The 27,104-nt window shown below is 38.3% G+C and overlaps 2 protein-coding genes across 2 annotated transcripts in view; one reads left to right on the top strand and one right to left on the bottom strand.

Moving 5' to 3' along the window:
* Positions 1 to 1,448, bottom strand: part of LOC140151168 (DNA-directed RNA polymerase I subunit RPA2-like) — a 51,905-nt gene extending 50,457 nt beyond the window's left edge. Inside the window, 1 exon segment of the mRNA XM_072173389.1 lies at positions 1,347 to 1,448. Within this exon segment, the coding sequence (XP_072029490.1) occupies positions 1,347 to 1,415 (69 nt within the window). The 5' untranslated portion in view covers positions 1,416 to 1,448.
* A 7,438-nt stretch (positions 1,449 to 8,886) lies between these two features.
* LOC140150308 (potassium/sodium hyperpolarization-activated cyclic nucleotide-gated channel 2-like) lies at positions 8,887 to 27,060 on the top strand. The gene is given in 13 exon segments (XM_072172316.1): positions 8,887 to 9,112; positions 11,412 to 11,664; positions 12,181 to 12,265; positions 12,267 to 12,368; positions 13,370 to 13,539; positions 16,306 to 16,381; positions 17,246 to 17,395; positions 18,184 to 18,402; positions 18,906 to 19,052; positions 20,293 to 20,533; positions 24,233 to 24,328; positions 25,300 to 25,405; positions 26,737 to 27,060. Coding segments are annotated over 13 exon segments (1,926 nt in total). The 3' UTR covers positions 26,792 to 27,060.
* Positions 27,061 to 27,104: the final 44 nt, after the last annotated feature.

The following is a 27,104-nucleotide window of genomic DNA, read 5'->3' as shown; positions in this document are numbered from 1 at the left end:
GATGGTCTAGTTGATGTGTTGCATGAACGATTCATCACATTTATGTCGCCTGTTCAAACTTTGTATACATGTATATTATGAACTCACACTTGTGATTGCTTAGCAATCTTGTACACATTGCCTCTAGTATCTGATTGCTTTACATTATGTATTTTTGTGTAGAATTTAGCTAATTGTAAATAATGTATGTATCTTGCACTGAAGTACCAGTATTTATTTGTATTTTGATATGATATTTTAATATTTAATGGGTGCACCCTGCCATGTCCTTCCCTACATAAGCATGGTCTATTATGATAACGAACTAATACTTGCTACGCATCTTGTTTACTGCGAACTATTTTCTGCAAGCTATATGATAATTATTTTTTGGTATGGACCCTTCAACAGAGCATCTGTCATCGAAGGGGTGTGCCTGAAACAAGAGGCGGGAAGTCCAACCTACTACTACTACTACTAAGTACCTGGGAAACATGTACAAAGCAGGGGATGCGACTGTACCACAGATTTTGTCTTCGGAATCGGTATAGGCAATTTGTACAGAGTACCGCTAGCCTGCCGTACTTTTTTAGTAGGTATCCCAGGCAAACCTTAGTTAACACATTTGCTAGTCAGCCAAATTTGCCGAAAATGTCAATGCATATTTACATAGAAATTTAAAACAACTGGTCAAGAAGGAAACCTACATAAATATGTTTTCTATACTTCACTTGACCCAAATATATGATTTTTATGGTGATAAGACAATCGCACATGGAATTTTAGAGGATTTTGATAGCAGGTCCATTAAAAAAAGCTGCTATCATAATGAGACTAAGATCTAGAAACACCCCCGAAATGCCGTTTTGGGGAATTTTGCTAGCTGAATCTTTTTGATGAAAGTCAATCTTTGACAAGATGTAACTTTGGCTTTGTTTACTCAAGGGCTTTAATTTGATATATAAAATGATGCAGTTTGATGGCAAATTTGAATTCACCTTGTCCTTGCATACCTACTTTTAGTAGTACTTTACTACTTAACTCTAAATTGTACCGACCCCGTTCCTGTTAAGTTTGAGGCTATTTGACTCATTGGAATGTTCTAAATGATCCCCTGCTACTGTCAAGGTAAAATTAATTTATTATAACAGATATTAAAAATTAAAAGGACACCGAAAAGCAAAAGGTGTCAAAATTCGGCAGCATTCCACCAGCGAAGCCGTGGTGTGGATGACCAGAGTCGAGTGTCAGTCATGCCAGTGCTTGACAACCATCGCAGGTAATCTTTAAATATCACACAAATTAAACAAGACTAAACCAACTTTCAAATGATTTTGAAAACTCTGTTTCGATTCAATGGCACTTACCACATGTTGGTTTTGAGCAGGTTTTTGGTAATCAGCACGTGTGAGATTCCGCAAACTGGGAGCTGCCATATTTGTTTACGAATGTTATAGAAACACTGAAAAGGGAATTTTAATTCTTTTTTGATAACAAAAAAGAATCCTGACATGGTTTATTTGCGGACAGTTATTAAATATTCACATTTCAAATTATTGATTTACTACTCAATAGCAAACTACCAGCCTGGCAAACTGCTTTAATTAATATTTGCGATAAATTTTCAAGTTTAGGGAAATTATTTAACTTAATACGCATGCGTGACCTACTTTTCTGAAATGTAAACAATAACAAACTGCAAAGTGCAATGACTTCTTTTACAAGGGTATGTCCATTATTAAAAGGGGTCCAGAAGTGTCACAATGACTCAAAGTTTCAAAATGGCATTAAACTAATTTGAAGGGTGTTTTTAGATAAAGCATCATCTATATATGCAAAAAAATAAAATAAATGGTTTTATATTTGCTGGGCATACATAGCTATAGGAACTCACATTGTCCCAATTCAGACCCAACATAAAAAATGACCAACATAAACTGGGACACCAAAGTAATATTTTCCCTTCATTTCCAGAAATAAAAAAAAATCTTGAAATGACTTAAAATTCATATTTGAATGCGATTTAGTATCCTTTATAAGGCCCTTAGCACTTGATTATTAGTTTCCTGTTTACCACCCGTGTTCAAAATTGAAAATCTCAAAATAATTAATTATTTTATTTTTATTTCTAATTTTCTTCTTTAAAATAACTTTCAACTACTTCTACTTGCCATTTTCTGACTTTAATAATATCAACAATAATGATGAATGAACAAAGAGTACAACTCCACCTTCACTTATTTATAAACTCAAATATTGTTGTGAAATAATTAAATGCCCGCTCTAGTTAAAACGAGTCAATGGTTGCTTGTAATAGTTCAAACTAAATAAAGAAAATAAAAGATAATTAATAATTAATAATTAAAAGTCTCCTCGTCCCTTTTTCGAAAAACTTTAACAGGAAACTAATAATCAAGTGCGAAGGGCCTAATGAGAAAATGAAAAAAGGTTGTTCTTCATAATTTTTATGCGCATTTTATTTTTTCAACTGCAAAAAAGTGCCAAAATTCAACTTTACTTCAGTTTTTAGCATATTTGGTAGGCATACAATATTGGATGTTTTTCAATTGAAAATAATAAATTTTTCGAATGCCCTTGTGTGATACATTTAGATATATATCAGACTTGCATTTTGGAAACTTTTGTCCATCAATAAATGTATGCACATGTATGATATTTGTGCTCAATTTGGCACTGTCGTAGGTAACTTGGTGTCCCTTTGGTGTCCCAGTTACACGCGACATTTTGACTTTAAAATGTTGAATTAGCCAGGAAATATTAAAACATAACATTAAACACTGTTTGCAGTGTTAAATTAATGTTAGAAATACCAGTTTCAACAAAATTATGTTGTTTATAGGCTGAAAATGACCAACATAACTATGTCAGCATGGCGGGACCGTCACCAAAATTTCAATCATGTCTTTGGGTTAAAGCAATAATGTGTGATTTGCATAAAGAATAGATTCTTCCTATTTAAATGTTTGTTTTCACTGATCATATTATCCCCTTTTAATTTCGAGCCAAACAAATGAGGTATAATGAAGAAAATTGCGATTTCATTCCAGCGCCTACAATATGCAATTATGCATGTACTACCATTACTGGTCGAATACGATAGGATTTCAGTCTTAGGCGCCTTAACACGGCTACCCAATAGGCCCGGGGTTTGAACTTAGTCTCCGGTCGAGGCAGGTATAGTTGAATTCGACAGGCTTAGTTTAGGGTTAGGATGAGGGTTAGAGTTAGGGTTAGGATTAGGGTTATGAATAGGCTTAGGGTTAGCTTACACAAAATAATTACTTGAAGGTTGTAGACCGCCCCCCCCAAAAAAAAGTAACTTGTTGAATCAAAAGCTAGAGGGCTGCAGACAGGTTCAAAGACCTATGAGAGCGCTATCAGAAAACCTTCTATTTATTATTAACCGAAATCTTATCGTGTTCGACCAGTAATGATATACAGAGAAGATCATGCTAGGCCCACATAGCGGGCCCTTTTCTCTCTTTTGTTTCATTTTGATCGTTTTAATTACTAATCATGTGTTCATAGGATTCTAATGTAACAAATTATCCGCTTGTCAAAGCTCTTTTTTTCTTTTTTTTTTTTTTTTTTTTTTTTTTTTTTTTAAAGTTAAGAACCACATATTACGCTTTCAAAAAATAAATTTAACAAAAATTCATTGCTTGTTGTCGACACAGTTTTCGAGATAATCGCAATTTTATGAAAGAAATCCCTATTCAATGCTGTATTATATGCAAACTTCAATTTGATGTTTCTCCTAAACCGAATGTATTTCACCCTTGAAAATCTGCGATCAGGTGGGTGTTGTCATGGAGATTGATATAATTGAAACTGACATTGACCCTTTTTCAACACTGGAATGCGCTCCATACAAGCCCTGCAATTTTCGAGTTCAGAACAAATATTTGAACAAAATTTTGCACAAAATGTTCATTTTATACGCATGAAGGTGAAAATGGGAATTTTAGAAATTTTAAAAAGTTCAAATTTTTTAAATATTTTTTAAAATTATTTCTTTAGCATTCTGAAAATTGAGATTATCTTGATTGATAATCGATTACTGATAATCGATGATCGATTATTGATTTTCGATAATCAATTATTGATTGACACCTCCATACAAATAGCCAGTAGGCCTACGTAAGGAAAAGGCATGATTTGAAAATCACCCCAATCATTTTTAATGCTATTTGAATAGCGGGCCCAATCATGATTGATATTGATAATTGATTATTGATAATCGATTATTGATTATCGATTATCGATTATTGATTATCAATTATTGATTATTGATTGACACCTCCATACAAACAGTACGTAAGGAAAAAGCCTGATTTGAAAATCACCCCCCCCCCCCCCACATCATTTTTAATGCTATTTGAATAGTAGACCTAATCTTGATTGATATTGATTATATTGACTGAATATTGATTATCGATTATCAATCGATCCATCATCGATAACAGATAAACACTGGTTGCCAAAATGCGAACAAGATCATGCTGACCGGCATAGCCATCTTCTTCCATTCCTGTCGCCGCTGACGCTCGCCGATCGTAACATGTAATACTGCACGGAGCATCACGCTCGACGTGTGTACACATAAGCTGACATCCACGGGAGATGTTAGCAAGCAGTCGATCGACGAACTCTGAATAAAACCGGGTCGACCCTTTAAAAAGTTAAATTTTACTGTTATTAAAGCACTTCAGGCTTAGACTTTTACGTGGTATTTTAGTATACCACTGGGCATTATAATTATGCAAAAAGTAGAAATCCGAGTAAAACTGAGGGCGTCACTGTTAAGCAAATCACACATTTAGACTTTAATATTATGGTGAGGCATCTCAGGAGACTTCATTCATTTAAAAATGAGCAACCTTAGGGAAATTAGGAGCAATCAAAATTGACCAACATAACTTGCCAAGCGGGACACCAAAATTATGTCAAGAACTGATTTTACCTTAAAACCATATTTAATTTTATTAATTACTTCCAAATTTGGTACTTTTGGGTAGAGTTTAACCTAATCCATGTGTCCAAGATGCTTTTTTAAATGTAAGAATGACAATGTTTAAAGAAAATGGAGCAAGAAATATGCAAAAACCAACATAACTCACGGCGGGACACCAAATAGTTACACGCGACAAATGATTTTCTATGGGTCAGTGTAAGAAATGATGTGTAATGTTAGGGACCGTTCACAAACACTTGTTAGGGGGGGCATGATGCAAAAAAATCTCGAACATTTTTCGCCCCCTCACAAATTTCAGCCCCCCCCACCCGCCCTTTTGACATGTAGCCATATTGGTAAGGTATAATAAAACACTAATAGCTCTGTTGCATTATAATCAGAACTTTGGCATCATATGGGCAAAGTCAGTGAAAACCCCATTGGACCCCTTGCCCGGGCGAGAAGCGGGGGTCAAAAAAGTGCCCAGGGATTCACCTTTATTTCCTAATTTTAGTGAATAACACTGAAAGCACTTTAGATAGTGCAAATGATTCCTGATTTGACTTGTTTTTACAACACGAGCAATTTGACATATTTAATTTGCATTAATCTGATCATTTTAAAATTGTGACCACTGTGTGGCCAAAAACACCTGACCTCCGTCACTACGATTTCCACTGTCCTTCTCCGTCACGGTACGAATACCTTTATACTGACTGTCTGCATCCTTGAAAGGGGGATTTCGTGATCCTAGCATCCTCTTTTTATGACATTTTCAGTAGCATATCCACGAAAAAAGCTTAGGCCTACTCCGCGCCGGGGCCGGGGGGGGGGCACTCCAACTTTGGAGGTGACGCGTATGTATATAGGGCTGTTAAGACCCGCGCCCTTTTTCAGCGTCGCTGTCCTACAAAGACCCCATATTTTTTTTACGAACACATGCTCTGTCACCCGAAGACCCCTTTTTTCCACTGAATCTGTCACCCAAAGACCCTTATAAGTTCAATTTGAACAGCAACTTTTATTCATCACTGATTTTGTTACTTAATTAAAAAAAAACCAAAAAAAACCCCAAAGATTCCCGAAAAAAAATCACGTTCTCACCGTACCCAATGACCCCATATTTTTTACATTTTGCTCTCACCGAATGCCAAAAATCATGCTCTCACTCAATGACCCCATATTGTTTACATTTTGCTCTCACCGAATGCCCCTTAGTGCGAAAGTGCCAGCCCTATTATACCTATATCCATTTCATATTGAAGTGCCCCCCCCCCTCCGGGGCCTACTCCCTGAATTTTCAGTTGGTTCTGATTTTGCGTTGGCGAGTTATGCATGATTATGCATAGTGCCTTGTAATTTCGTTCTGGTATAGGCCTACCAGAACGTGAGAACGAAATTCAAATTTGACGATATTTTTGCTAAACGAATTAATCTGCAGATGATTTTTCCCGCAGCTTCTCCTGCCGTTGCTGAAAGCTCAACGTTCTTACAAAATGTGGTAGTATTTAGCTACAGCATACGGTTTTAAAGTGTGAAAACTATAGCCTTCTACATAAAAAGTGCCCTCTCTAGGCGTGATTGAAAAAAAAAGCGAACACGCCCCGTCTCCCCTATAAAGTGCAACCAACAAATCACAACAAGCATAATACAAACTTTATCTCCTCAGTTCCTTTTTCCTTTTTAACATGTTTACAGTGCAGTTTGTAACGCCTCTTTTTAAAGTTCATATTCCCAATAAATGTCCAATCCAGCCCTTCCCCTTCAATCACCGCCCGTGCGTTGTCTTTTTTAAAGACATAAACATTATGTAGCCAGTGGTTTCCAGTGGTATCAAAATCTCAACTTTTTTTTTGAGAAAAGTGGGCCGGGGGATGAGGTTGTGTTTCACGAAATGCCCTTTGAAATGAGAGTAATATATTAGTAATATATGAGAGTAATATACTAGTAATGGCAGGGGCGGATCCAGGAATTTTCAATAGAGGAGGCGCCGAAACTAATCAGGAAATGTAAGGAAAAAACTAAAATAAGAACATGAAATAAAAATAAAAAAGCTATTAACTGAGAACAGAATTAAATAAATAACATGGAAACGGGAAATCACAAGCTATATAAAGCAGCAAATAAAACAGACGCTAAAAGGGAAGTGTAATAAAGGACAGATATAGAAAATAACGGGAACGGGATTATAAATAAATAAAAAAACATGGAAACGGAAAATCGCAAGCTTAGCCTCGGCAGCAAAATTTTTTTTAAATGGAACAAAATTGGCCCATGTAGTAGAAACTAAAAAGAAAGCGGAAAGAAGCTAAAATGGAAATGTAGGCCTAAGGAGGGCCCGGGGGGGGGCACTCGAATTTTTTTTTGGTAGGGGTGTGCCACCGCCAGTTTCGCACTCGAGGTCTAAGGAACTGATCGGCCGGCCAAAAAGGGGGTCTAGGGAACTGATTGGCCGGCCAAAAAGGGGGTCTCGGGAACTAATTAACCAGCCAAAAAGGGGGGTCTTGGGAACTGATCAGCCGCCAAAATCTGAAAATGGGGTCTCGGAACTAAACCATGCAGGCCAAACCAGGGCTCAATTTCGTTACGTTTTTGCCACAGATTTTTGAAGGAATCGATTTCACTTTGATCAAGAAAATCATTAATGTAAAATTGGTCTGGGGTGGCCTACGATGGAAATCTCAGCAAAGCAAAACAGCATTCGGATCAAAATTACTAGACCCTGCAGACCTAGCCTACCTATAGCTTACTTATAATTATAGCAGCAGCGAGCAGCATTACATATTAAGCCCACCATAAAAACAAACCCACAAAAATATTTTTTCAGTGCCGTAATTACTAAAGAAAAACATTTAGGCTACATTGAACTGTCATGCATACATGAGACGATTGAGTGAAGTGTGCAGAATTTGACAACCATTCCACTATTGGCACTAAATCAGTAGATCGTAAATTACCTTTTAATTCACTGTTATGGCCAGCTGCAAGGACGTGTACATAATTATTTGAGGTACGGTACTTTTCCTTATATTTGGCAATTTTATTCCCAAAAGAGATCTCAAAATCATTTATTTCCAGCAAAATGTTTATCAGCTGAAGGCCTCGGCACTCGCCGGCCGGCAGTGCTGCAATCACTGTTTACAATCAACCAACCAGTGTTGCCACTACTACAAAGTACAAGGAGCCCAAAATCCCGCCCAAAATCCACCTTATTCCTTACAATGTGTTTCAATGCTATGGGGAAGAAATTGATTGAAAATTCCCTTTGAAGCTTTTGGGCTCGAAATAGTAGGACAGAAAACACGCCAATCAAAATGCCAATGAGAGCGGAGATCGGATCTGAGAGTCTATGGAACGGCTAGAAAAATTTTTGGGCTTCAAGAGCGGCAATAAATGAATTTAGTGGGTCTAAGGAACGGCTAGCGGCTCTGAAAAAGGGGGTCGTCGCCGCGGCACATCCCCGTATAGCTGGGGAATGCGAGTGCCCCCCCCGGGAAGGAGGGTCAGGTTCAGATAAATAAAATTGACCTTTTCAATGACTCTACCTGTTCAGTTATTCCTCCTGTTTTAGTGAATGCTCCCATTTACTCATCTAGCGGGGACACGCGCGAAGCGCGGGTGTCCCGCTAGAAATCTGCAGCGGCGTGCTCGCGCCTTCTTAGGATTTACGCGAGGCACTCTCTGAGCAACCGCGAGCGTGACGCATCGGTTACCATGATACCATCGCACATTATAATGTAGGCCTACGCTTACAATACCGCGGTACCGGTAAAGATGCAAAAACAGATGATGTAGGCCTATTATAGGCCTACTTATACTATTTTCGTTTCTCTAAATAAATTGTAGGCAAATATTAGCGACATGATTTAGCCTACATAACCCAATGCTCCACTCATTCAGACTTCAGGGCGAGCTAAAGACCAGCCCCTACAATGCCTGCGGGAAACAAACGCAGAACTGCAACCACAGGACATGGGGGTCTTACCAAAATCACACCCGCAGCAGCCAGTAGATTGCCACCGGTGCAACAGATAGAATTGCATCGCACTGAAGTTGCAGGAGGCGTCAAAGAACAGCTGCTGGATAAAACAATAATTGTCGACGAAACTGAAGGAGGGACATTGCCTGATGTTGAGTTGTGTCCGAAACCGCAAAACGGTAAACATGGGGTCTTTTTATCTTTTCAGTTTCTGTTTCCGTATATCCTTTTTCATATATGTCATTAATTGTTATTCTGAAGTGTTAGCCTCCCATGTCAGGTGTGACCAATCTTTTATTCTAGCCTTTTGTAAACAAGTGGTCATTTTCGCTTTTGACTTACTTATACTTGACTTATATGCGCAGGCCGGCGTGGCCCTTTGCGCTCTGCCGAGTAATCCTCCTCCATTCAGTTCTGTCTGTTGCTTGTGTCCAGGTCCCTCTGAATTTGGTCCTTCCATCTGGTTGGTGGACGACCTGGTGGTCTTTTCTTGCTGAAGTCATTAATGTATAAGCTTGGTGGGGACGCCGATGTAGAGGCCCCGGGGTAGAGGCATCCTGAAGATGTGCCCAGCCCATTTCAAACGTCTCCGGCAGATAACATCATTGATGGAGCTAGTGATGTTGAGACTCTGTCTGATGGAATTGTTGCGGATTTTGTCAAGTAGGGAAACACCAAGCATTGCCCTATAAGGCATCGCATTTCAAAGACATCCAGTCTGCGTCGATCGGATTCACGTAGCGCCCATGATTCTGACCCATAGGTGGCAATAGGGAGGATGAGGGACTGGTATAGATCCTTACTTTCAGCAAACTGGTGGTTAAACCAGATGGTATTTTTCAATCTACCAAATGCCCAGGTTGCCAACTTTGTGCGACGTTTAATATCCTCTTCTACTGAGGGCACACTGCTACCCAGAAAGACAAAGTTATTTACTTTGTCAATGGGCATTGGTTCAGCATGATATCTCTTGGATCGTCAGACATGATCTTGCATTTTGTTGGGTTAATTTTCATTCCCCAGCTGCTGCATGCTTTTTCCAATTCATTAGTGGAGATTTGCAGGTTCTCAAAGTCCATATCCATGAGTGTGGTGTCATCTGCATATCGGATGTTGTTAATGCACATGTCACCCATCTGCACACCTGAGCCTAGATTTTGGATGTCCTTTATCATGACAAACTCCAGATATAGATTGAAGAGGCATGGTGAGAGAAGACATCCCTGTCTAACACCAACTAGGACTTCAAACCAATCGGTGATCTTTCCATTTACCACAAATGAGCATTTGGTTTGCTCATACATTTTTGCAATGACGTTCACCAGTTTGGTGTCTACTCCTACTGATCGCAGACATTTCCAAAGGGCCTCCATCCATATGATGTCAAATGCTGCTTTGAAGTAAAGTTCCAGTGTATTGGAATGCGTCTTTCTTTAGCCTTTTCATAGATTTGGCGTACTGTAAATACCGCATCCATCACTGTTCCTCACTCAGATGGTTATCTACAGTCTGCTGTATTCAGTTAATAACCATCCTACAGAATACTTTTCCGGGATTGACAGGAGGGTAATAGCTCTGTAGTTGGCTGGGTCCAGTTTGTCGCCCTTTTTGTATACAGGGGTTATTAGACCTTTACTTCAGTCTTCAGGGATTTTTCCTTCAACCCAGGCGGTGTTGATGATCTTCAACAACATTTGTTTCAACATGGGTCCTCCTGCTTTCAACACTTCTGCTGAAATCTTTTCCCAACCACACGCTTTGTTGTTTTGCAAGCAAGGAGGTAGAAAGGAGCGGCAATAGATTACGTAATGCTTTGTTCCTTTGATGCCGATTTGATTTTACGACAGGCTATTCATAAAAGTGGTACCATTGTTTTGAACAAAGGGGTTCCGCCATTAAATTGGTCACTGATCCGGCATCATATTAACGCTTTACACAACAGGCGAGTTTCAATAAGTGATCACAATACAGTCATGTGTAAGGGCAGTCATGTCACATGTGTAAAGTGGTACACTGTAAAATTGATCGTAAATTAACATACGCCCGTATTTCGAAATTTCCCGCAATAGTTTTACGGGGACCAGCCGTAATCAAACCACCTTTTTGTGATTAGAACCACCTACATGTACCTACCTCCACACCCACCTACATGTAATACTACAAACCCATGTGTATCACTAGCTATCACTAAACTCCCACTTAATCCTGCTTAAACACACTGAAAGTAAAATTTAAATTCCGTAATTTTACTGGTCCACGTAAAAGTACCACTGGCAGCCAATTTTCCGGTTATCCCGTAAAAACAACAAATTATAAGTCAAGTGTGGCCTATTATCGGGGCAATTCGGGGTTAAAATCACTCTAGATAGCAAATAACAAAAGAATAAAAAAATTCAAATGTGATGGAAAACGTACATTATGGCTTTAAATTCACCTTTCATCGTGTTAAAGTCTTTCCGCCCTTTTCTTCTATATCAGAGGTCCAGAATACGCCACGTAACTGTGGTTACAGCGCGGCCGTGCCAGACTGGGAAGAGGTGGTCAAGAAAGATGAGAAAATTCGCACCGGACGAAGATCAAGTGTATTTAGGCCTACCATAGAACATGTCTTTCATGCCTCCGACAAAGACTTTGTCAAGAAAATCTATCGCAGTGATAAAGCATTGAAAGCAGAACAGGCTAGACAACTGAGCATTACAAAGTTTGTTATTCATCCATTCAGCAATTTTAGGTAAGTAAATAGGCCTAGGCCTAAAACTACCCGGAATTGCGCTTCGGGCCACATCGGGCAGTGTATGCCCCTGGTGTAGGTCATATGAAAAGGTTAATCAAAATTTAAATTTAAATTTAACGCAGAACCTTAACCAGGTACGTAATCCGGGGAGGGGGGGGGTAGGCCCTATATCATGATTTTTGGTGGTTATAATGTTCCCCCGAAGTTGCCTGGCGGCATACCGGTTTAAAGGGTGTCTTTTGGATACCAAGCAGTCAAAATCAATGGTCTTTCTTGGTTTTCTGCATGGTTGAAAATCACCTGAAAAAAACCCCAGAAATGTGAGGAATGAACAACTTAAGGGGTCTTTTATAGCTGAAGAGGTCTTTCGGAGCTGCGAAATACCATACCGTATGGTCATATGTGTTAAGTGCCCCCCGGCAGGTAAACATGATGGTAAATGTTAAAAACTTCCTTGTTAACAACCAAAGACGCGTTTTTACTTGATCAATTTGTTTGTTTGTATGTTTGCAGGTGGTATTGGGATCTCTTCATGGTGTTACTGATGGGCATAACATTGGCTATCCTGCCTGTTAACATTGCTTTCTTCAGTAGTTCCTTTTTTCTTGCAATGGACGGTGATTAACTGCATCATGGATAGTCTTTTTATAACCGATATTATACTCAACTTCTTCACCGGAGTTATTTATAATGGAAACGAGGTAAGATTTATGGTTAATATCGCAGTGATTTTGGTTTTGACTGTTTAACTGAAAGGCCGATCATCATGACCTGCTTCCTTATTTAGGGATGAAATCAAAACTCGACCGGCGCGGCGGTTAACCGGGTCGTTCGGTTTCTATTGTTCTAAACAATGGAAACCGGGCAGAACCGGCGGTCAACCGCCGGTCGAGTTTTGTTTTCATCCCTTACTCTGCACCACGATCGAAATGATCGCAACACAAAGTCTATGGCATATCAATATTCCAAAAGTCGCGTGATCCAGTTACCAGGGAGTTATGTAGCCACTTCGCTGGCGATTAAACACGCCCATCATCTGATTGACACAATCCCTTAGCTTATTATGGCTCTTACAGTTTTCGCTCCGTAGCTTTTACACTGTGCGGTTGGTTTTTGTTATTTCCCTATTTCACGTGCATGGCCGTTTCTAAACTGAGCTCAAAAAGAAACTTATAATTTTTCACAAGGTCATATCTTGAAATCCTGTCCATCAAATTGAACCAAAATTACACACAGATTTACTTCAATACTCTATTCTTAACACATGTCAGTAACCAAGCAGTTATCCAACTGACACAACAGCAAAATGCATTGACATGGGACAGCTTCCTGGACCACATTCACAGCCCAGCCCTGTTTCATGAAAAAAGTGTATGAAAAGCAGAAAGCAGCACCGTTTTATCATCTGTGCAAGGATCTTGTGTGCATTCTCACAGATTTTGTTTGTCCTGGATGCCAAATGTTGGGCTGTGAAAGTAAAGGAAGTCCAGGAAGCTGTCCCATGACAGTGCATTTTGGACCCCACCCGTTTAACGCTCCGCGGCAAGCCGCTCGCGACTTTTGGTCAAGAATTGGGAAATTTTTCAATCTTGCCCCCCCCCCCCCCCGGAAGGTCAGGTCTGGTTACGCCCCTGCTCAAAACCTTTGCTTTGGTTAGCCAAACGTATTTAAAATAACTTCACTTCTATACGCTTCCTCACAGGTTGTGTTAGAGCGAGGCAAGATAGTCGCTCACTACTTCAAAAGTTGGTTCATCATTGATTTTGTGTCGTCATTCCCATTTGACTACATCTACTTGTTCATGCAAAATGACCAAAGTGACGATGTACATCCAGAGTATGACTCGACCGCTCTCACTCTACGTGTCCTAAGGTAAAATAATTCGTAGGCCTATATAATTTATCAGAGATGTTATAAACAGAAAAGATGTATAACATCTTCTCTGCATCTTCTCTGAATTTATTTATGATTAATAAATGATTAAACATGTTAAAGGGACATTCAGATATTTGTCAATCTAAAACTAAACTATTCCCCACACCTGTCGTTTTTTGCCCTCTTTATAGCATATTTTACCTATGTGTACAGGATGGTCCAAAAACAACTTTACCCAATTTCAAAGGTTATTTTCGCAAAGTTGAAAAGTCTGTTTGAAATAATTGTTGTTGCATATTCTGAAAGACCGTCTTTCTAAGACTAGAGTATTTAGTGAAAATATGAATGAAAATGAAGAGTATTTAGTGAAAATATGAATGAAAAAGAATTCTAATTAAAAATGGCGCCAGTTTTAATTCAATGTTTGTCAGTAGGCCTATATTATATAGCTACTTTATCAACACAAATATCAACAGTAGGTTAATGTAAGGTGTTTTTTTGTGTGAATGGAATAGCACCATCGAAGTCCGAAAACCTGCAATCTTGGAAATAAGTCTGGGAACGCTTCCGTGTAAAGAACGGAAAACTGTCACCCTCTCCCTCGTGCAGTCTTGAGAAAATGCCCATGTCTTTAGCGGTTTCCCAATGTGTTCCAACATTGCACAGTGTCAACAGCCAGTGTTATAAATATAAACTTAATACTACGTTTGTGAGCGACGGGCGATTGGTATTTCACCGAACGCAAGAAAAGGAGGCCTACCGTATCTGATTGGCTAGAAATCGATCGCTTTGTCGCTCAGAGGTGGAGTACAAACTCAAAATGGAGACATGTATTCAATTCGATTGAAATCCATATTCTATTTATTGACGCAGATAAAGAAAGTCGATAGGCCTAAATGTACATTGTATTATAGATACAGCAGCTGGATTTTACACGGGTTCCTTTGTATCAAGGGCGGCGGAACCGGGGGGGGGCAGGGGGGCAGGGGGGCCAGTGAACCCTCCACTTTTTTGACTGGGGGGACCTGGCCTCCCCACTTTTAACCCATAATGTGCTGTGTGTAACATGTCTCTATTCTAGACCTTTAAAACATGCTTAAAGAAAGTGTAAAAATTATGCACAAAATGGCTTCAATTGGACCTTCATTTTGCAAAATTTTCCAACTCCCCTGTATTAGGACACCCAACACTAAAAGCAATAATTTATACAATTAGGCCTATAGTGAAAACTTATCCACGAATGGCTTCATTCGCTTCAATTTGGGCCTTCATTTAACCCATTTTCGGATTTTTCAAACTAAAATTGTACACAATAATAGTGCCAGAATGGTCCACCAAATGGCTTAAATTGGGCCTTCATTTTGCAAAAGTTTCTCACTTCTGAGGGGGGCACATCCCCTCAGACACCCCCCTGCATCGCGCAAGCGCGACGCGATGGCGCGCGGCCATTATTTTTATTTTTTACTCAGACTGCCCCCCCCCCACTTTCAAAATCGTTCCGCCGCCCCTGCTTTGTATAATTCATTTCTCAAATAGTTGAATATATCTCAATTTTTACTTTGGATTTCAAAATCTTTACTTATAAAATGCAGTTAAAGATATCCACAGCAAACAGCAAGGCCCCGCTAATTAGTGTATTGCTTTTCGAGTTAGTGTACTGGAAACAAAGCCTGCGTTTTACCTGAAAACAAATCGAATTTTCTATAATAGTAACACCATGCGCAAATCGTAGAATAGAAACTAAGCGGCAGGCTCTATGGCAGGGCTATGGTATCTCATATCATGTAAATGGTATGCTTAGCCTGAGTCGCTCGGCCTATCTCGAACAAAATCGCCATGCGTAGCTTTTGAAAAACGAGAGGATTCGCCGTACTATCACGGCAATTTTTGACACGCAGTGCATTGGTTGATAGCTGTTGATGAGGAGAGGGGAAGGGTAATTCAATGTTGTAGATGTCGTACGTCATTTCCATGATCATAAGAAATTCTGCACGGAATTCTGACAGAGTGTGCCAGCGTTCGAAGTACTTTTTTTCCACGATTGTTGGTGGAAAGAATCGTGGCGCATGGCCTGGGAATAAAACTTGACGATTACAGACTCTGTTATAAACAAAGCAAAATTATGTTATTCTAAAACCCGTTGAGGTGCGGCAAATCGGACAAAGTAGGCCTACCCCATGAAAGTATGTTGTTTTTCAATTTGTAACTGCTAACCAAGTTAGCCGGTTGATGCAATAATTAGCCCCAAATAATGGCTTTCATTTTAATTAACCGTTATTATGTAAAACTGTGATTTTCCTTTGTGCTATACGTTAATGGCCAGATTCCTTGAAACTAATATGAAACGCATGAATCTAAACTATACTACCCAGAAGCACCATTTCCGTTCCCACTACGATATTTATTTGTTTAAAAAATCACTTTCATTACAACGTTTTACAAAATACGTTTAGGCCTAAATTTCGGATTATAAAAGATATAAAAACGTTTTAATAACATTCAAAAACATTTTTGAAAACTCATTTTTGAAAACTTGCTGCAACACATTCTATGCAGAATGTTATTTTTAAAAGTTATACTTAAAAGTGTTGGCAAAATATTTTGCAAAAATGTTTGCTCACAATAACGTTGTGAAAACGTTTTCATGACTATATGAACCTACTTTTAAATGGTATTAAAACGCTTTGGATAAACGTTCAAGAACTGTTTGCTGTGTACCATACATTCTACCTAAAAAGCTCCGATTTTGCCAAATTTGTGCAGATTAGCCAAAGTACTCAGCATTTTACGGCTTCTTCGTCTGGCGAGACTCCTCCGCTATGTACACCGATTAGAAGAGGTAAGTATGATTACCTAATCGTGATCAGTTCTGCATACTGACGACATAATGTGCATTTCGCGATTCGCTGAGCGCGGAGACTGACTAGACCCAAACAGGGCCATAGACATACCACTCGTTTGTCTGGGAACAGGGCCCATGATATCGCCCTCTACAGTCAGGATAGGGACGGTTGATGGTTACGGCACTATGAAGAACTGATAACGAATTGTTATCAAAGATTTCATTTCGTTCCACGAATCAGCTACCCGTCATATTGTCTTCATTTGAAATTCACTATGGGCCTTTAAAGGAGTATTTCGTGATCCTAGCATCCTCTGTTTATGACATTTTTCAGTAGATATCAACTAAAAAAAACATATTCCTTAAATTTCAGTAATTGATTCCGATTTTGCGTTTTGCGAGTTATGCATGAGTATGTACGTGTATTATACAGCGCCATAGGTTATTGTTGTAATTTCGTTCTGGTGTACCAGGACGTAATTCAAATTGGACGATATTTTAGCTAAACGAATTAATTTGCAAGAAATTTTTTGTAGATAAACATCATGTAGCTAGAGGTTTTCAGTGGTATAAAAATCTCAACTTTTTTCGAGAAAAGTGGGGATGAGGCTTTGGATCACAAAATGCCGAAATTTGAGCACTCAAGTTAGTGACGTGCGCAAAGCCACCCATCCTGATTTTTTTAATACCATGCCGCGCACCTGTTTAACGAAATTTTATAAGGTTATGTGTTTGAAAATATTGTTAAATTTAGAACTATGACAAATATTTGATATTTCACAATTATTGATTGCATAATATGTATAATTGAAATATTCCTATACTAAACTGAACTTATTTTTCCCGCGCCTCTTCCAACAGATCTTGAACATCGAGGGTGCCGTGATCCGAATCGTCAACTTGGTTCTAGTAGCTCTGGTGTTATCGCATTGGAATGGTTGCATTCAATTTCTGATTCCATTTATGCAAGATTTCCCTAATGATAGTTGGGTAGTCATCAATGGCTTACAGGTAAAGTGTGCTGAGACCTTGTGACTAGTAGGGCCTACTCCGATTCGAGTAGGCCCTACATGAGCATTGCAATTAGCACCGCTTGGAAATGGGATAAACTTGATAAGTAGGACACAGGATTCCGGTCTACACCTGGCTCGTTCAATTATGCATAGCAAGTACCTATTAGGCCTATAAAAATTTTATACTAGACAATAATTTGTTGCTACTTTTTTCAGTTTGGGCAAATTGAAGTTAGGCTTTCTATCTTCGAGCAGTTTTAACAACTTCTTAAATCATCTTGTGATACCGAATTGATACTCACCTTTGCCAGATTAAATGACCCTAACCTATACGTACGTTCTGTATTCACTTGTATATAAATGGTGGAGGACGGCTGTAAGTTAATGTCACAAGCAAAAAAAAAGTTGGACAAAAACTACCAAAAATACCAAAGTTGCGTTAAGTTTTAAGTTGCACTTGTTTAAACTTTGTGTGCAGTTTTTCAAAGTTGTATACAATTGCAAAAATGTGCTTAAATTTGTGAAAAGTTATACAAAGTTGCTACAAATTATACGAGGATGCCCAAAGCAGTCTAAAGATTACACAAAGTATACCGTAACAAGAAAAAATGGTAAAGCTTTGGTCAAGTTTGCGCAACTTTACATTTTATTTTTTGTCCAACTATGGACATTATAATTATTATATTATCATATTATAACATAAGTTATGGCATGGAACTAAAATGTCGTCCTAGATTATCAAACTATTATTTACCTGATTCTCATGATAATTTCAATCGTTTCTAGAACGCCGACAAATGGACCCAATATTCGTGGTCATTCTTCAAAGCTATCTGCCATATGTTGAGCATTGGTTTCGGACGTTTCCCACCAATGAATGTGACCGAGATGTGGACTACCACCATCAGCATGATGCTTGGTGCCACGTTCTATGCTCTCTTTATCGGCCACATGTCAACACTTTTGCTATCCATCGATGCATCAGGCAGGATGTATAATGAAAAGGTAAGAGAGCTTATTTAAAACTTGCTAACTTCCGAAATGATTTGTGCTTTATTTGCCCCATTGCTATGTTAAGGGGGTATACTACACCCCCACACACCCCTCAATAAATGTGTGACTATTTTTGCATTTGTCTCAAAAACTGATAACACCCTGGTAACAAAAGTTATGTATATTATTAGGGCAAGAAATCCAATTACTTCACTGAAATTTCAGTGACCCAAAGACAAGCGGTTCAATATTTGTGATAAAAAATGAGGTACGGCTAGGATGTACCTCATTTTCTGTCATATTTACTGAACCGCTGGTCTTGATTAACTGAGATTTCAGTGTAGTAATTAGATTCATTGCCCTAATAATATACATAACTTTTGTTACCAGGGTGTTATTAATTTTTGAGAAAAATGCAAAAATAGTCACAAATTTACCACAGGGGTGTAGTACCCCCTTAAACAATATTTTGTTCCTCGACTGATCTTGATATTATCTTTTTTTGTTCTGTGTAGATCAATCAAGCCAAGGAATATATGCGCTACCGTAAAGTCCCATGCAGCTTACAGAAGCGCGTATTGGAGTATTATGAACATCGGTATCAACGGAAATACTTTAACGAACAAGCCATATTGGACGAACAGTCCACACCACTAAGAAGGGTAAGTAAAGCATCTTAGCAGACATCACAAATTGACGTAAGTAACAATGATGTGCTCAGGTTAGACACTCCAAAAATTGTATGCCTCTATATATATTTTCAGAATAGCAGTAGCAGATAGCGACTCCATCCATATAGCCAAATCAGGAGCATATACGAGCTAAACTCCTCAACAAAAGTTTGGAAAGTTTTTTCAAGCATCTATATCTCAGATTATTTGTGACATGTTTATATCATGTTGCATATCAATAGATAGCAACATTACTCCCCTTTACATACATACATAAACAACATTTAATAGGGCGCCTTTCCAACTTGATCAAAGCGCCGTAAAACAAAGCAATAACAAAAACAGAGTCAATACGATGGATAAAAATGAGACTTCAAAACCTTCTTGAAACTAGGCAGTGTGCATGCCTCCCTGATGATTCTTGGGAGGCTGTTCCAGAGTGTGGGTGCCGAAACATAAAATGATTTATCTCCAATGCGATTTTTCCCGACATGAGCGGTGAGAAGAGTAGTATCAGAAGATGAACGTGTCATGGGTCCTGTAGCAGGTTTGAGTTTATGAGTGAGAAAGTTTGTGAGATAAACTGGTGCATTACCCTGAAGACATTTAAAAACATACAATGACACCACATTTGAAACAATCACTTTTTTTCACGGCTGAATACACGTCTTGTGAATGTAGTAAAAAAAATATTAAAAAAAAAGTTTCAAATGTCTCATTTACCATTGAAAATCCGCTATTTTGGGGAAAATATTAAACTCATTCATGTATAGGTAAAAATTACCACCTTTTCCCAAAACAAAATTACCTTTGATTGTAGATGTAAACTATTTAATGCCGAGCGAAGAAATTAAAAACAATCATTCATTTTCCTGTAGTGGTTGAAGATTGGTAAAAAGAGGCGACATACGGTATTAATCCAATTTGGTGTGAAAGGACCTTTTAAAAGTATACGTGAGCAGATACACCTAAAATTATATAGTTTGCTTATTATTTCATTCATTTATGTCCCATTAAAACCAACACAACATGCATCTCCCTTAATAGCCCGACACATCATGGCCCTAAGTTGTTCCTTCCTCACCTTTGAGGACAGTGGAAATTGTAGTGACGGAGGTGTGAGTACCTCGGGCTACCGTACTTCCTTAAATGTTAATGTTTCCAAGCCACTGTTATGGACTTAACAAAACCACTAATTTTTTTTAATTTTACTTTTTTACTTTGCATGTAGGAAATCGAACATCACAACTTAAAATCATTGGTAAACAAAGTGGACTTTTTGAAAGATGGTGATCCTGACTTTGTCATCGACGTCATCGAGAAACTTAAATTTGAGGTGTACTTGCCGGGAGACACTGTCATAAAAGCTGGGGGTCGTGGCAGGGCAATGTTTTTCATCGAACATGGCACGGTTGAGATTAAGGTTGACGGCGAGGTAGTTGCTTCATTGAGCGATGGTTCACACTTTGGAGGTACGTATAATGTTTTGATAAAGGATCGGAAGACTGGGAGAATATGGACTTAACAATGAAGTTGTGTGGATGTAGCTGTGACAATTATCATTGTTCCAAAATTGCATTATTATGAATATGAGCTATCTAGTACTGACATTTCTGTTGACGAAGCAGCTCATTGCATGCATTCCCGACAGTCTGCTACAAATATCATGGCACATGGTATGGAGTTTTATCTATTTATAATGCTGATATTATGTGTTCTTAAGTAGGTGTTTGCTATAATAGCAATCATTTATACTACTCAATGACATTATTTTCTGTTAATAAAACAAGAACACTCTGCTGCCGGCAATTATTGTTATGGAGCTGCTCATCATTTGTGTTGGCGAAGTAGTGATTATTAGGCAGCTATCTACTGCTGATTTGGGCATGGATGGAGTTGCTATCTACTGCTGATATTTTGTCTTGATGAAGTAATAATAATAATAATAATAAAACAGCATTTATATAGCGCATTGTGAATCTCAGATTCCTCAATGCGCTTTACAGATTTAAAAACTACCAAACTTAATTTACAATATATGATTTTAACTTAAGAGTTATACAAACAATACTATGCACAAAAAATAGCAGACCAGCTGCAAGCAAACAACTTTTGAATGGCAAGAGTAACACTAACACCAGTGAAAGGCCCACCGACAAAATCCCCAAGGGGGACTGTCGGTGCACCTCACACCGGCATCATCAATACATCAATATACAGCAAGATAAAAAACACAGTTTTACATAATACAAATTACACTAATAATCTCATATAACAAAAAATCACACTGAAACCAAATGCAAAGGTACACAACCATAGCTACCTACTATTGACATTTCTGTTGATTAAAAAGCTATCTACTGCTAATTTGGGCATCGATGGAGTTGCTATCTACTGCTGATATTTGTCTTGATGAAGTAGCTACCTACTATTGACATTTCTGTTGATTAAACAGCTATCTACTGCTGAATTGGGCATGGATGGAGTTGCTATCTACTGCTGATATTTGCCCTGATGAAATAGCTACCTGCTATTGCAATTTTTGTTGATTAAACAGCCATCTGTTGCTAATTTGGGCATGGATGGAGTTGCTATCTACTGCTGATATTTGTCTTGATGAAGTAGCTACCTACTATTGACATTTCTGTTGATTAAAATGCTATCTACTGCTAATTTGGGCATGGATGGAGTTGCTATCTACTGCTGATATTTGTCTTGATAAAGTAGCTACTTACTATTGACATTTCTATTGATTAAACAGCTATCTACTGCTAATTTGGCCATGGATTGAGTAAGTTGCTATCTACTGTGTATATTTGTGTTGATGAAGTAGCTGCCTACTATTGACATTTCGGATGATTAAACAGCTATCTGCTCCTGATTTAGGCATGGATGGAGTTGCTATCTACTGCTGATATTTGTCTTGATGAAGCAGCTACCTACTATTGACATTTCTGTTGATTAAAAAGCTATCCACTGCTAATTTGGGCATCGATGGAGTTGCTATCTACTGCTGATTTTTGTCTTGATGAAGTAGCTACCTACTATTGACATTTCTGTTGATTAAACAGCTATCTACTGCTGAATTGGGCATGGATGGAGTTGCTATCTACTGCTGATATTTGCTCTGATGAAATAGCTACCAGCTATTGCAATTGTTGTTGATTAAACAGCCATCTGTTGCTAATTTGGGCATGGATGGAGTTGCTATCTACTGCTGATATTTGTCTTGATGAAGTAGCTACCTGCTATTGACGTTTCTGTTGATTAAAAAGCTATCTACTGCTAATTTGGGCATGGATGGAGTTGCTATCTACTGCTGATATTTGTCTTGATGAAGTAGCTACCTACTATTGACATTTCTGTTGATTAAAAAGCTATCCACTGCTAATTTGGGCATGGATGGAGTTGCTATCTACTGCTGATATTTGTCTTGATGAAGTAGCTACTTACTATTGACATTTCTGTTGATTAAAAAGCTATCTACTGCTAATTTGGCCATGGATTGAGTAAGTTGCTATCTACTGTGTATATTTGTGTTGATGAAGTAGCTACCTACTATTGACATTTCGGATGATTAAACAGCTATCTGCTCCTGATTTAGGCATGGATGGAGTTGCTATCTACTGCTGATATTTGTCTTGATGAAGCAGCTACCTACTATTGACATTTCTGTTGATTAAACAGCTATCTACTGCTGATTTAGGCATGGATGGAGTTGCTATCTACTGCTGATATTTGTCTTGATAAAGTAGCTACTTACTATTGACATTTCTGTTGATTAAAAAGCTATCTACTGCTAATTTGGCCATGGATTGAGTAAGTTGCTATCTACTGTGTATATTTGTGTTGATGAAGTAACTACCTACTATTGACATTTCGGATGATTAAACAGCTATCTGCTCCTGATTTAGGCATGGATGGAGTTGCTATCTACTGCTGATATTTGCCTTGATGAAGCATCTACCTACTATTGACATTTCTGTTGATTAAACAGCTATCTACTGCTAATTTGGGCGTGGATGGAGTTGCTATCTACTGCTGATATTTGTCTTGATGAAGTAGCTACCTACTATTGACATTTCTGTTGATTAAACAGCTATCTACTGCTAATTTGGGCGTGGATGGAGTTGCTATCTACTGCTGATATTTGTCTTGATGAAGCAGCTACCTACTATTGACATTTCTGTTGATTAAAAAGCTATCCACTGCTAATTTGGGCATGGATGGAGTTGCTATCTACTGCTGATATTTGTCTTGATGAAGTAGCTACTTACTATTGACATTTCTGTTGATTAAAAAGCTATCTACTGCTAATTTGGGCATGGATTGAGTTGCTATCTACTGTATATATTTGTGTTGATGAAGTAGCGGCCTACTATTGACATTTCTGATGATTAAACAGCTATCTGCTCCTGATTTAGGCATGGATGGAGTTGCTATCTACTGCTGATATTTGCCCTGATGAAATAGCTACCTACTATTGACATTTCTGTTGATAAAACAGCTATATGCTCCTGATTTGGGTATGGATGAAGTTGTTATCTGCTGCTGATATTCTGAAAATATGTAGAGGCATACAATTTTTGGAGTTCTGAAGGGGGGGGGGTTAACAAGTTTTGGTTGTATAACCAGGGGTCAAAATGTTTTTGGCACATAGAAAGGGGTGGGGTGTAAAAACTTACTCAACATTAATCCTGAAGCAAACAGCCTGAAATCAGGAAGCCGTTTACCCAGACATACGTTACGCAGATATATGTGCTGCTGTTTATGTGTGTGGGACGTGTATGGAAGAACACAAATATCTGTTTACGGCAACTTTTCTCTACACCAATACCAGTAGACTTGATAACTTGCTATATACACCCAGAGCTGCTAGGCGACGTAAAAAAAAGCCCTGTTCTATGGGCCCGAGCGACCGAGATTTTACCAAAATTAGAAAACAAGTTTTTTCTGTACAAATGAATGCCTGGAACAGAATTATCTTTTTTTGGTATTTCCCCATATTGCAAACTATTCAAAGATTTGGGTGATTTTTGGGGTTATTTGCACAAAATTGTTGATATTGTCATGGATGGAGATTTTTAAGCTACTGCTGATATTGTGTAGGGGCAGCTATCAACAGTGTTGATACACATTCATTCATTGACATTGTTCGCTTGCCATTTCAGAAATCTCTCTGCTTATTGACAACAGACGTATGGCATCTGTCTCTGCTGCTACCACTTGCGACTTGTACAGACTAAACAAAGAAGATTTCAATGAAGGTATGGAAAATAAAGTCTACAAAACAAGTAGCTATTATATTACGAGAAGAATGCTAATCTTTTGTGACCAAATCTTTGGAACAAACGTTTGAAATTGTTTTTGGCATGCCTAAAGGGTACTAAACGCATTTGGCTTAGGAGCCCTCTTCAAAGTGTCAGACATTAATTTTTTGGTAGGGGTCATTTAAGGTCAAATAGGGTAAAATTATAAATGATCCAAATTCTTTTCAAAAGTATTCCAAATTACTTGCCTAGTCGTAAAGAATCCAAGGTTTAGTTTGTCCTATCTGCATTCTGCGACCTTTAAACATGACAGGGTCAACACACCTTTGGCTAGGTGCATTTTTACTAAAATGGTTAAGATTGTCCAATTTCAATGATTTTGGTGTCTACTGTTTCTGACATGACAAATTCAACTAAACAACTGACAAAAAATCCAAATGGTCGCCTTTATCTTGAAATTTCAAAATGGCTGCCAAAAATGCATAAAATCAGGTAATGTGGTTTGGGATTAGGGTGCAGCATGAGCCTGCAGAATGACCACTAACTTTGTGTCTTAACATGTTCATGTCAAGGGTAGATGTGGTATTGTTGGTGAAGCAGCTAAAATATTGATTTTCATTATCTCAATCAATACATTATTGAAAAATAACACTTTCATGTTTAGCAAAAGTTCATTCTACAAATCATATACTTTGAAAACTTGCTTGATTTGTTGTTAATGAGTTATGTACGTTTTACAAAAGTTGTTGTTTCAGCCCTCTTTACAACATAAGAACCACAGGACCTACAAAAGTATATCTGTGATATATATTTGAATTATTCTACACTCGCTATGAAATGATCAATGCAATTTTTGCCAAAGCTCACTACCATTCGCAAGATGTTGTGAATTACCAAATTGCAACAGTTTAAAATAGTTGCTAACCTTAACAAGTTCCACTCTCCTTTTCTGTACCTTGTCAATACAGTTGTAGATGAACATCCTGAAATGGGTGTCAAACTAGATGAGATAGCACATGAGAGGATTGCAAGTGTTCACAACATCCTGTCCTCTACCAATGAAAGGATACCAAGGTATGATTGGGTGGTATATTGGGCAAAATTGAATTCATTCCACTGGCCTGCTCTCACAATGAATTTTAACAAAATGAATTTTACTTTTGTTTGAAACAGGCCTAAAGGAAGATGCACAGCACAAATGATGACCCATTTAGTACTGGTATTTCGAGCCATAGGGGTGGGGTCCATGCCCCAAAGTTTCATGCCACTGCTGCCAAAATTTTCATGTGGCTATCACAACTTTTTGTGTGTTTTGTTAACCACTTTCCCCCAATACCGGCATTTACAAAGCCATAGGGGTGGGGTCACTTACGTCACGCCCCAAAGTTTCACGCCACTGCTGCCAAAAGCTTCATGTGGCTATCACAACTTTTTGTGTGTGTTTTGTTAACCACTTTCCCCCAATATCGGCATTTACAAAGCCATAGGGGTGGGGTCACTTATGTCCATGCCCCAAAGTTTCACGCCACTGCTGCCAAAGGCTTCATGTGGCTATCACAACTTTTTGTGTGTGTTTTCTTAACCACCACTTTTCCCCCCGATACCGGTATTTACCGAGCCACAGGGGTGGGGTCACTTGCGTCCACGCCCTAAGTTTCACACCACTGCTGCCAAAGGTTTCATGCGGCTATCATAACTTTTTGTGTGTGTTTTGTTAACCAGCACGTTTCCCAATACCTGTATTTAGAATGTCATCAATGTTGCACAGCTTTTAGCTACATACCAGCATTTTTCATGTGCACTATAGGCCCTCTACCCATTAACAAATTTGTTGCACCAGTTTTGGGCTTGCGGTGATCCAATACTGTCACACAGTGCATGTGGAGGCTCAACACTATGATGTCTTGCCTCTGGTCAAACTTGGGTTTTGGTATGATTGAAAGTGAACCTGATAACCTAGTAAATATAATATCATCTAGACTTAACACCACAAAATGTCACCATAATACATCTATATAATAGGCCTGTGCAGTAGTGGAAGCTGCTAATTTACTATATGGGGTCACAACTTCATTCTCCATTCTTCAAGTTCAATAGCTAAAGCAAAACAAAAAAATAAGATTCAACAAGTTCCCAGGACAGAAAAGACCACATGCAATATACTTCATCATCCCAACACTGCCCTCCAAAATGGATTCCATAGAACATTTCAGACATGATTTGAAGTACTTCAATTGTCATTCTGAAATGTAGCCTTAACTTCAACATAGCTGCCATTTCAATTGTAACTACCATTCTGATTGCTATATTGTAAAGAAATGAGAAATGATAAGTGTTCTATAAGAATTTCAAACTTTGCATTATAACTGATGCTGTTTTCTTTGCATTTTTTTAATCTCTTATAGTCAAATGACAGTCACAGAAGATGGGGATCCTATCGACTCAACACTTAATGAATGAAATGCAAATTCTGATATAATAATGGTTATTAATATTATCTTGAAATTGAACTATAATTAACTGAACATGTTGGATTGATTGAAATACACTGGCTAACGGAATGATTGCAATGCAAAACTTCAGAATGTAGGGCAAGCTGAAATCATTATCATGTTTGCTACTTCACATTTTGCTTTATGGTGGAGGGTACCATCATTAGTTTATATAACTTATTAAAACTGGTCAAATTCAAATAAACATGAACAAGAGAGTTTTGATATCAAGACTGAACCTGCTTATTGGTAGACTAAATAGAGTTGAGAAAAAGGTTAAG

Source organism: Amphiura filiformis, chromosome 4, assembly GCF_039555335.1.
Source record: "Amphiura filiformis chromosome 4, Afil_fr2py, whole genome shotgun sequence".
NCBI lineage: Eukaryota > Metazoa > Echinodermata > Ophiuroidea > Amphilepidida > Amphiuridae > Amphiura > Amphiura filiformis.
Note: the sequence above shows the minus strand (reverse complement) of the source record. Positions and strands in the feature narration are given on the sequence as shown.